The sequence below is a fragment of the Saccopteryx bilineata genome, chromosome 5, assembly GCF_036850765.1.
Source record: "Saccopteryx bilineata isolate mSacBil1 chromosome 5, mSacBil1_pri_phased_curated, whole genome shotgun sequence".
Taxonomy (NCBI): domain Eukaryota; kingdom Metazoa; phylum Chordata; class Mammalia; order Chiroptera; family Emballonuridae; genus Saccopteryx; species Saccopteryx bilineata.
Genome location: NC_089494.1, coordinates 105,667,185 through 105,679,704, shown reverse-complemented (window position 1 = coordinate 105,679,704; position 12,520 = coordinate 105,667,185). Strand labels below are relative to the sequence as shown.

General features: G+C 38.7%; 1 protein-coding gene across 7 annotated transcripts in view; it reads left to right on the top strand.

Moving 5' to 3' along the window:
• Nucleotides 1-12,520, top strand: part of ACMSD (aminocarboxymuconate semialdehyde decarboxylase) — a 70,491-nt gene that overhangs the window by 38,216 nt on the left and 19,755 nt on the right. For all 7 annotated transcript variants that reach the window (XM_066280000.1, XM_066279999.1, XM_066280001.1 and 4 more), the window contains 3 exons: nt 1,892-1,985; nt 4,909-5,004; nt 6,773-6,945. In XM_066280000.1, coding sequence (XP_066136097.1) covers nt 1,892-1,985; nt 4,909-5,004; nt 6,773-6,945 — 363 coding nt within the window. The remainder of the gene's footprint in view (nt 1-1,891; nt 1,986-4,908; nt 5,005-6,772; nt 6,946-12,520) is intronic.

The window sequence follows — 12,520 nt, the reverse complement described above, 5'->3', positions numbered from 1 at the left end:
AAAACACAAAGAAGATCGCTGCAGAGCAAAAAACAAAACTTGCTGTCATACCTGGAGGCTTGACATCCCAACTCCAACCACTTGATGTCAGCATTAACAAACCCTTCAAAGCTGCCATGAGAGATGAATGGAAGCAATGGATGAAGTCTTCTGGGGACAATTTGACACCAGCAGGAAGAGGGAAGAAACCAACTATAGGAGAAGTTTATACCTGGGTGAAAAGATCCTGGGATAATATCAAGATCGAGATCATTGTCAAGTCATTGAAGAAGTGTGGCATTTCAAATGCCATAGATGGAACTGAGGACGAGGCAATATATGAAGACAGTGATTGTCATCAGACACAGATGAGGACAAGCTAATGGATGGGAGTTTTGACAGTGATAAGGAGTTGTATGAATTTTATGATGAATCAAACTTGAGTTCAATAACTTTATGTAATACTTTTTTTTTTCAAATTTCAGGCCCCAGAATTAAGGTGTGTCTTATAATGGGGAAATACGGTATATCTCTTCTGTTCCTGAGGACCTATTGAATTAGAAGTTCTTTCTCCAATCTACCTTTTGCCTGCCACTTGCAGAATCCCTGTTGTCCCAGAATTGCTTCTCCATTTTAAAAATGCTTATGTATAGAAGTCACATTGTATCAAATGGGTTAGCCCACATACTTAACACATGAAAGGGTAGGATGAGGCACGCCAGCACCCCAATATATTTGGAAAAGAAATATGCTAAGAAAAATCTGTTTTGAACCCTGGCAAGCACTAATACTCAATGCCTGTTGAAAGAACTTTTTTAAATTAAACATTTTGTTGCAAAAAGTTCATTCCATCCAGGTGGTATTTCCATTTCCCAGAAGACCCTGGAACAGCTTTGCCCACGACCTTCATCTCAGTACAGGCCTGACTGAAGCACTGAATGCTCTTTTCTTTCTGAAGTAATTTCATTCACAGCAGACTACTCGGGGACTCAGCTGGGCTCCTGAAGTTTTGTGAAAGCCTGCAAACCCCAGAAATTCCCAACCAGTATCAGGCTCAGAGTGACCAAAGACTTGGAGCAGCCCTGTCCTAAACTCCTGACTCCAAGCACATCACTTCCTCACTATCCACATCTTCAGGTTTCCAAGTGAAGTTCTGATCAGTCCTTCCAAAAAAGTAGACCAAGAAAGAACCAGCAGGAAAAATTTACCAGGCATCTGAGGTTCAAGATCAGTCCTTATGCATTTTGCTCTCAGCCAAAACATTTGAAGGATGGATGTTTCCTGTGACTTGTTTTGCTGAACAATATATTAAATTCATCAACCTCAATGGTAAATCCGCAAACCCCTTGTTAAATCTAAGTGTCCTTTTTATTTTCCAAGCAGGAGCAGAATTTATCAATGACCCTTTGTGTGTGTGTGTGTGTGTGTGTGTGTGTGTGTGTGTGGTGTGACAGACAGAGAGAAGGACAGATAGGGACAGACAGACAGGAAGGGAGAGAGATGAGTAGCATCAATTCTTCACTGTGGCACCTAAGTTGTTCACTAACTGCTTTCTTGTATGGGCCTTAACCTGGGGGTCTACAGCATAGCAAGTGACCCCTTGCTCAAGCCAGCGAGCGACCTTGGGCTTCAAGCCAGCAACCATGGGCTCATGTCTATGATCCCACACTTAAGCCGGTGACCTTGGGGTTTTGAACCTGGGTTCACTGCATCCCAGTCCAACACTCTATCTACTGCACCACTGCCTCATCAGGCCAATGATTCTTTTGTAGAGATCAGGAAACAACTTAAAAAATATTTTGGTTTATGTATTCAGATCAATATAGCCCTAGAGAAAAACAATTTCCCTAAAGTAGTACCCTGTGTCTGCTGGCTCAGCCAAATAACTTTCTCTCTCATTCCTTCTTTGAAGGCAGCTGAAAAGCTGAACTGTTCCCTATTCGTACACCCCTGGGACATGCAGATGGATGGACGAATGGCCAAATACTGGCTCCCTTGGCTCGTAGGTTTGTGTAAGCTCGGAGGTCTAGAAAAGAGGATCTAATCTTTGGGGTTTTTCCAGTTATCTGTGGAACACTCTTATGTCAAAGACACAAGTATAAATTATTAACAGGATTGTGAGTTATTGAGCTGTTACTCAGATTAGTGCTATATATATTCCCTCATTTAATTTTAATCATATCCACACAAAACTCTACGAGGTTGACATTTTAATAACCATTTTATAGATAAACTGAATCTCAGAGTGATCAGGAAAATTGTCCAAGTCACACAGTCGATAAAAGTAAAAATGGAATTTACATAAACCAGTCTGACTCCAAAACCACCCCACAACACAGATTCCCAAAAGGGTTCCAAAAATAAGTAACCATGCCTGTCTAATAGATATTTTTAAAGCCAGTAACAGTATCAGCTCTTACAGTGAGAACCCTGGAGTTAGGAGTGGAAGGTCACCTTGCACCACCCAAGGATCTGAGGTCCTGCTTAATGGGTAACACAAGCTTTCCACTCCCTGTTATCTGCTCTTCCACTCTTTGCCTCCTGCTCTGTTCATGCATGGTTTCACATGAGGGAGAGGGAAAGAGGAGAGACCACCATTTGGTTTATCCAATCTCTCATTACTATCCCTGACAAAAAAAAAAAGAAGTGAAAACAGAGTTACAGTTCCGGGGCCACGGGGGAGAGTGCAGCTCCTCTACAACCCAGGGAGCCATGGTCACAAGTGGACAGCAGGAGATTTTCTTCACAATGCCACTGTCCATTCTCTTCTCACCCAGTTAATACAGGTAGTTATGAAGAAACCACCAGGAAGAATTAAGTGGAGCAATATATTGAAATTTAAAAAACTTAATTTCAGTTCCAGCTCATCTATTTTTCTGTATAACCTGCAGCAAGTTGGTTCACCGCCTTGCACTCTGGTTCATCTGTACAATGAGAGAGCTGGCTTGAGGTCTCCTTCTGCTCTTAGATTTTATGCATCTGACATTGCTTTTAGAGATCAGTGTATTAGAAAGGCAGCTTCCTACCCATTCCCCTCCAAATTTTTGAGCAGCAATTAGTAGAAAGAGATAGATAGCCCAAGAAGCCCTAATGCTTTACAGCAGGGGTCCCCAAACTATGGCCCACAGGCTGCATGCGGCCCCCTGAAGCCATTTATCCGGCACTTCCGGAAGGGGCACCTCTTTCATTGGTGGTCAGTGAGAGGAGCATAGTTCCCATTGAAATACTGGTCAGTTTGTTGATTTAAATTTACTTGTTCTTTATTTTAAATATTATATTTGTTCCCATTTTGTTTTTTTACTTTAAAATAAGATATGTGCAGTGTGCATAGGGATTTGTTCATAGTTTTTTTTATAGTCCGGCCCTCCAACAGTCTGAGGGACAGTGAACTGGCCTCCTGTGTAAAAAGTTTGGGGACCCCTGCTTTATAGCTTCAAAGAAAATCTCATCCTAATTCGCATGACACTTTTGACAAATCCTACAAACTTGTTTACATTGGAACTTCCCACATGAAAAGAGAGGAGAGTATTTGCATAACGGGTCATTACATCATTCATTTATGCACACACACACACAGATTGATCTCCTCCAGTATGTCAGGCCCTATACTAGGCACCAAGGATATAGAGACACAGACAAAACTTCTGCCTTCCTAAAGCCTATGTTCTGGTTAGAGGCAAAATACAATAAACACATATACAGATCATAAACAAACAAACAGGCTAATTTCAGAATTCTATTCTAGGTACAAAGATGGTCATTAGTATATTGGAGGATTCCCAGCAGGGGAGGGGAGGGTCATAATCCAATTTACACTGTAAATATTCTACTTTGGCTTCTATATGGAGAATGGATTGTGGGGTATGGTCCAAGTAATTAATGGAAAGCAGAATCACAGGATTAAAAAGAAGCGATGCTGTTCATCTCCTGCCTTCAGGAAGCTCTGCCCACTCCCAGATGGACATAAATCCATTATGCTTCCAGAATTCCCAAGAGGCCAGGGAGCCAGGGGCATCTCTGTCCATGGAGAAATGGGGCAGGATAAGCATCACCTAAATCTCCATTAGGCAGCCAGAGAATCAGGCTTCCTCAGAATGTGAAGGCTCAGCTGTGAAGCCCCCTGTGATACCCCCAGAGATTTCTTAATCACAGTCTGAAAAGCAGTCATCTGAAAATGTAATTCAGACTGACTGCATGGAAGTAAAGGCATCAGGCATGAAACAGTTGCTTCCACTAGCACAAAGTACTAGAAATAATTCATTTAAATCCAGTTATTTTTAAACTCAGCTCTACAAAGCAGCAAAAAAATTGGAGGGAATAATATTAGTCAATATTTACTGAACACTTACTAAGCCTCAGGAAAGTGCCATTATTATTCCCATTTACAGATGAGGAGATTGAGGCACAGGGAAGCAATTAATATTTGTTGAGCACCTTCAATGTGAAGCTCTGGCCAAGAACTTTTCCAGCATCATCATTTGCAAGGCTCCACAATAGCCTTGCAAGCTGGGCAATACTGTCTCCATCTCACAAGTGAAGAAGCTCATGCTCGGGGATTTAAATAACTTGTCAAAGGCCGGAAAGCAAAACATTGGAGGAGTTAGGGTTCAGTCCAGATTCACTGTACTCTCTTGCCCCACACCATCCAAAACTGAAGCTGGGGGCATCAGGACAAAAGCCACGTTCTCTGGCTCTTTGACTATTCTAGCCATTAGATGCCTCTACCTGCAAGTGGCAAGTAAGAAGCATCAGATGGTTCTGCTCGCCAAGGGAAGAGCCTATAGACAACCAAGCCACACTGGGGCACAGGAACCTCACGTTTCTCAGCACTGACCATCACAGCAAGCTGCTGTTCCCCAGCCATGAGCATCACTGAACTTCTTGCTGGAGGTGACAAGCCCTATACCTTGTGACTGTTTCTTCTTTCAGGAATGCCAGCAGAGACCACCACAGCCATTTGCTCTATGATCATGGGTGGAGTGTTCGAGAAGTTTCCTAAACTGAAAGTATGTTTTGCACATGGAGGTAAGACCCCATTTCTATTGTTCAGCTCAGCTGCCATAACAAAATGCCACAGACTAGGTGGCTTCAACAATAGAAATTAATGTTTTCACAGTCCTAGAATTCCAAGATCCAGGTGCTGTCAGGGTTGGTTTCTAGTGAGGCTTCTCTTCCTGGATTGTAGAAGGCCACCTTCTCACTTGGTTCTCACCAGGCCTTTAGTCTGTGCGTGCACAGAGAGGGAGAGGGGGAGAGAGAGATTTGTTGTATCTTCCTCCTTTTATGAGGACACCAATCCTATCAAATTAGGGTCCCACTTTATGATCTCATTTAACCTTAATTACCTTCTTAAACTCCCTATCTCCAAATACAGTCACATTGGAGGTTAGGGACTCAATGTACAAATTTTGGGGGAACACAATTCAGTTCATAACATCCTTCTCATAATCATTCTATTCATGAAGTATGGTTCAGGGACTGAATTCCATTTTGCAGACAAGTTTAGTTTGGTTGTCATAGTTTTTGCTTTGTTTGGTTTTTATTTAAATCCCTCTTGTCAAACTACAAGCTCTCTCTTTTGAATAATTTCTACTATTCACTATTGTTTACAAATAACCTATTTTATTTTATTTACATTTCCTGATGATCCCTGCAGGTAATTGAGTTTACAACTCTTGGACACTCACAGACACACACACAATCAAACTCTACATGTTTTTCCTTCTCATCAGTATATAGGGACATCTTTCCATGTCAGTAAGTACAGAGCTTCACCATTTTTGATGGCTGCATGTGTGGCAATACAGTTGATGGACATGCCATTATTATTTACATATTCCCCAACTGAGAGGTTGCTTCAGTACTTTGCTATTAAAACTATACTACATTTCCAAACTTTGACCACGTATCTTTACACACTTTTCTCTCTTTAGAATAAATTCCAAAAATCTGAATATGTAGATGAGTTAACATTGTTTCTTCTAGGTCATCTCTCAGCATTTAGAACATAGTAGACTATTTGCTACTGTTAATCATCTGGGCTATCATAACTTCTCTTTGCACACAAAGTGAGGATTTAAAAGGAACACTTTTCTTTTTTTTTTTTTAATTTTATTTTTAATGGGGCGACATCAATAAATCAGGATACATATATTCAAAGATAACAAGTCCAGGTTATCTTGTCTTTCAATTATGTTGCATACTCATCACCCAAAGTCAGATTGTCCTCTATCACCTTCTATCTAGTTTTCTTTGTGCCCCTCCCCCTCCCCCTTTCCCTCTCCCTTCCCCCCTCCCTCCGTAACCACCACACTCTTATCAATGTCTCTTAGTTTCACTTTTATGTCCCACCTACATATGGAATAATGCAGTTCCTGGTTTTTTCTGATTTACTTATTTCACTTCGTATAATGTTATCAAGATCCCATCATTTTGCTGTAAATGATCCGATGTCATCATTTCTTATGGCTGAGTAGTATTCCATAGTGTATATGTGCCACATCTTCTTTATCCAGTCATCTATTGACGGGCTTTTTGGTTGTTTCCATGTCCTGGCCACTGTGAACAATGCTGCAATGAACATGGGGCTGCATGTGTCTTTACGTATCAATGTTTCTGAATTTGGGGTATATACCCAGTAGAGGGATTGCTGGGTCATAAGGTAGTTCTATTTTCAGTTTTTTGAGGAACCACCATACTTTCTTCCATAATGGTTGTACTACTTTACATTCCCACCATAAAAGGAACCCTTTTCAATTGAAGCAAGCCTCTCAGTGATGAGTTTTACTTGCAGGTGGAGCCTTCCCTTTTACAATAGGAAGAATCTCCCATGGATTCAGCATGCGCCCAGATCTGTGTGCCCAGGACAATCCAATCAACCCAAAGAAATACCTTGGTTCCTTTTACACAGACTCCTTGGTTCATGATCCTCTGGCCCTCAAGCTGTTAACAGATGTCGTAGGAAAGGTAAGCTGGGTCTTCTATTTGGATGGCTTATTAGGGAGCAGAGTGCAGGATCAGCAACCAGTCACTGTCTTCAAAAAGAGGATGGAAGAAATGGCAGTTGAAGAAAGAATGGGACCAATGAGGCTTGGAATTAGGTTTGTTTGCACAGGGGTTCTTATGCAGAACATCCTTCACCATAGACCATGTATCACCAGGGAACCACTATCTATTACCAGGAAAATCACAGATACTCCACACGGCTGGAGAGTTCCCCAGATCAGCTCCTCTGCCTTGGGGTCATCTCTGTACCCATCCAGAATCATACACTGTGATACAGTAAGCAGACAAGAGACACCAGTTTGAAGTCAAATTGACCTGGGATAAAATCCTAGCTCTATCCCTTACTGATAGGGTAAATTGTGAACCCAATTGTCCTCATCCACGAAGTAAAGAAAATTGGAACATTAAAGAGCAGGGAAATTGGACCACCTGAAATTTCTTTCTGAAATAACATGGCCTTCATTTTGAAAATGGTTCTCTTATTTGGCAAAAGAAACCAGCATAGTAGTAAATCTGACAAGAAAAAAGATCTTTCCTCTCTTGTGGCCTGCTAGCTGACCTCTTTTGGTGACATCTTCACCCTAAGTGTCCTTTGAAAATGCTAACTCAGCAAGTCAAGACAATTTTAGAGTAAAGGGCAGTCTGAATAGTGAAAAGTCTGAAATGTTTGGTATTTCAATTCTGTTTTATCACAGACAGACATCTATAGCAGGTTCCCAGATTTTCCTAAGGGAAAAAATATATGAGATTTTCTTTTTTAAAAATATTTTATTTACTCATTGTATTTATTTATTTTTTATTGATTTTAATTTATTATGTTTACGTATATGATAGATTCTAGTGTTGCCCCGAATGCATCCTCCCTCCCCATATTCCTCTCAACATCTCCCTTGACTTCCTATCCATAGCGCCTTCCCCCCTTCCCTTCAGGTTTATCCCATCCTATCATCCCCTTTCTGTCCTCTTTTCCTCTGGTTCCTTTGATTTCTCCTCTGTCTCAATTCCATTCCTCAGTTCATATTGTTCATTAGATTCCTCAAATGAATGAGGTCATATGATATTTTTCTTTTTCTGCCTGGTTTATTTCACTTAACATAATAGTTTCCAGGTCCATCCACATTATTGGAATTGGTAAGATTTCCTTCTTTTTCATGGCCCCATAGTATTTTATTCTATATATGTACCACTGCTTTTTAATCCACTCGTCTACTGATGGACACTTGGGCTGTTTCCAGATCTTCACTGCCATAAACATGGAGGTGTATTTCCCTTTTGAAACAGTGCTATGGTGTTCTTGGGGTATATTCCAAAAAGTCGAATAGCTGGGTCAAAAGGCAATTCGACTTTTAATTTTTTTTTATATTTTATTTATTCATTTCAGAGAGGGGGAGAGAGAGAAGGAGGGAGGAAGCATCAACTCCTATAATATGTGCCTTGACAGGGCAAACCCCGGGTTTTGAACCAGTGACCTCAGCATTCCAGATCAACACTCCATCCACTGTGCCACCACAGGTCAGGCTCAACTTTTAATTTTTTGAGAAATCTCCATACTGTTTTCCACAGGGGTTGCATCAGTCTATATTCCCACCAGCAGTGCAGGAGGGTTCCCTTTTCTCCGCATCCTCTCCAGCACTGTTTGTGTTGTTTTCTTAATGAGCACCATTCTGACTAGTGTGAGGTGATATCTCATTGTGGTTTTAATTTGCATTTCTGTAATGATTAGTGATGTTGAGCATTTTTTAATCTGCCTGTTGGCCATCTGTATCTTTTCTTTGGAGAAGTGTCTATTCATTTCTTTTGCCCATTTTTTGATAGCATTGTTTATCTTCCTGGTGTGGAGTTTTACAAGTTTTTTTTATAAATTTTGGTTATTAACCCCTTATCAGATGTATTGTCGAATATGTTCTCCCATTGTGTGGTTTGTCTTTTTATTCTGTTCTTATTATCTTTAGCTGTGCAAAAACTTTTTATTTTTTTATTTTTATTTTTTATTAATTTTAATGGGGTGACATTGATAAATCAGGATACATATGTTTAGAGAAAACATCTCTAGGTTATTCTGACATTTGATTATGCTGCATTCCCATCACCCAAAGTCCAATTGTCTTCTGTCACCTTCTAACTGGTTTTCTTTGTGCCCCTCCTCTCCCCAACCCCCTCTCTCTCCTTCCCCTCCCCGTAACCACCACACTCTTGTCCAAGTCTCTGAGTCTCATTTTTATGTCCCACCTATGTATGGAATCATATAGTTCTTAGTTTTTTCTGATTTACTTATTTCGCTCAGTATAATGTTATCAAGGTCCATCCATGGTGTTGTAAATGATCCGGATGTCATCATTTCTTATGGCTGAGTAGTATTCCATAGTATATATGTACCAAAGCTGCAAAAGCTTTTTTGTTTGATATAGTCCCATTTCTTTACCCTGTCTTTTATTTCACTTGCCCATGGAGATAAATCAGCAAATATATTGCCGCGAGAGATGTCAGAGACGTTACTGCCTAAGATGTTTATAGTTTCTTCTAAGATGTTTATGGTTTCACAGCTTACATTTAAGTCTTTTATCCATTTTAAGTTTATTTTTGTGAATGGTGTAAGTTGGTGGTCTAGTTTCCTTTTTTTTGGAGGTAGCTGTTCAATTTTCCCAACATCATTTGTTAAAGAGGCTGTCTTTACTCCATTGTGTGCTCTTCCCTCCTTTGTCAAATATCAGTTGTCCATAAAGGTATGGGTTTATTTCTGGGTTCTTTATTCTGTTCCATAGATCTATACACCTGTTCTTATGCCAGTACAAAGCTGTTTTGAGTACAATGGCCTTGTAATATAACTTGATATCAGGAAGTGTGATACCTCCCACTTTTTTCTTCCTTTTCAAGATTGCTGAGGTTATTCATGTTCTCTTTTGGTTCCATATAAATTCTTGGAATATGTGTTCTATATCTTTGAAGTATGTCATTGGTATTTTAATTGGTATTGCATTGAATTTATAAATTGCTTTGGGTAATATAGACATTTTAATGATGTTTATTCTTCCTAAGCATGAGCACAGTATATGCTTCCACTTGTTTGTATCTTCCTTGATTTCTTTTATCAATGTTTTATAATTTTCCGAGTACAAGTCTTTAATCTCCTTGGTTAAATTTACTCCTAGGTACTTTATTTTTTTGGTTGCAATAGTAAAGGGGATTGTTTTCTTTATTTTTCTTTCTGAGTGTTCATTGTTGGTGTATAAAAATGCCTATGATTTCTGAGTATTATTTTTTTATCTTGCAACGTTGCTGAATTCATTTATCAGGTCCAGTAGTTTTTTGACTGACAATTTGGGGTTTTCTATATACAATATCATATCATCTGCAAATAATCATAGTTTTACTTCTTCTTTTCCAATTTGAATACCTTTTATTTCTTCTTCTTATCTGATTGCTGTGGCTAGGACTTCCAGAACTATGTTGAATAAGAGTAGTGAAAGGGGGCACCCCTGCCTTGTTCCTGACCTTAAGGGATTTCATTTAATTTTTGCCTATTGATTATGATGTTGGCTGTGGGTTTGTCATAGATGGCTTTTATCATGTTGAGGTATGTTCCCTGTATTCCCACTTTGCTGAGAGTTTTGATCATGAATGGGTGCTGGATTTTATCAAATACTTTTTCTGCATCTATTGAAATTATCATGTGGTTTTTCTCCTTCCTTTTGTTTATGTGATGAATCACATTGATTGATTTACGAATATTGTACCATTCTTGCCTCTCCAGAATAAATCCCACTTGATGATGGCGTATGATTTTTTTTTCATATATGGCTGGATCTGGTTTGCTAATATTTTGTTGAGGGTTTTAGCATCTAAGTTCATTAGGGATATTGGCCTATAACTTTCTTTCTTTGTGTTGTCTTTGCCTGGTTTTGGAATCAGAATTATGCTTCCCTCATAAAAGCAGCTTGGAAGTCTTTCTTCCTCTTGAATTTTTTGAAATAGCTTGAGAAGGATAGGAATTAGTTCTTCTTTAAATATTTAGTAGAATTCACTTGTGAAGCCATCAGGCCCAGGATTTTTGTTTTGGGGAGTATTTTGATAACTGTTTCAATCTCATTTGTTGTAATCAGTCTGTTTAGGTTTTCTGATTCTTCCAGATTGATTTTTAAAAGATTATATTTTACAAGGAATTTGTCCATTTTATCTAGGTTGTCTAATTTTTTTGGCATATAGTTTTCATAGTATTTTCTTAACAATCCTTTGTATTTCTGTTGTGACAGTTGTTATTTCTCCACTCTCATTCCTAATTTTATTTATTTAAGTCCTCTCCCTTTTTTTCTTCATGAGTATGATTAAAGGTTCATCGATCTTGTTTACTTATCAAAGGACCAGCTCCTGGTTTCATTGATCCTCTGTATTGTTTCTTTAGCCTCTATGTGATTTATTTCCGCTCTCATCTTTACTATTTCTTTCCTTCTACTACCTCTGGGCTTTACTTACTGTTCTTTTTCTAGTTCTTTTAATGCAGGGTTAAGTTGTTTATTTGAGCTTTTTCTAGCTTCTTAATGTATGCCAGTAATGCTATGAACGTCCCTCTCAGTACTGCTTTTGTTGTGTCCCATAAATTTTGAGTTGTTGTAGGCTCATTATCATTCATTTCTAGGATTTTTTTTATTTCTTCTTTGATCTCATTGTTAACTTATTTGTTATTTAATAACATGCTATTTAGTTTCTAAGTGTTTAAGTATTTTTCAGTTTTTCTGTGTGGTTGATTTCTAGTTTCATGCCATTATTATCAGAGAAAATGCTTGATATGATTTCAGTCTTCTTAAATTTGTTGAGACTGCTTTTGTGCCCTAACATGTGGTCTATCCTAGAAAATGTACAATGAGCACTTGAAAAGAATGTATATTCTGCTGCTTTAGAGTGAAAGGTTCTGGAGATATCTATTTAATCCAGTTGATCTAGTATGTCCTTTAAGTCTGCTGTTTCTTTGTTAATTTTCTTTCTAAAGCATCTATCTAGTGATGTTAGTGGGATACTGAAATCCCCTACAATTATAGTATTGCTGTTGATCTCACCCTTTATATCCATCAAAGTCTGCTTTATATATTTAGGTGCTCCTATATTAGGTGCGCAGATATTCATAATGCTTATATCTTCCTGTTGGATTGCTCCCTTTATTATTATATAGTGACCTTTTTTATCTCTTACTATAGCCTTTGTTTTAAAGTCCATTTTGTCTGATATAAGTATTGCTACCCCAGCTTTTTTTCCATTTCCATTTGCATGAAATGTTTTTTTCCATCCTTTTACCTTCAAGCTATGTGCATCTTTTGTTTTAAGGTGTGTCCCTTGTAGACAGTATATGTATGGGTCCTGTTTTATTACCCACACATCTACCTATGTTTTTTGATTGGATCATTTGATCCATTTACATTTAAGGTTATTATTGATATGTATTTGTTTATTGCCATTTTATTCTTTAAAGCTGTATTTCTCTTTTGCTATATTTTCCCCCCCTTTGATCTATTTACAACAGACCCTTTAACATTTCTTGCAGCAT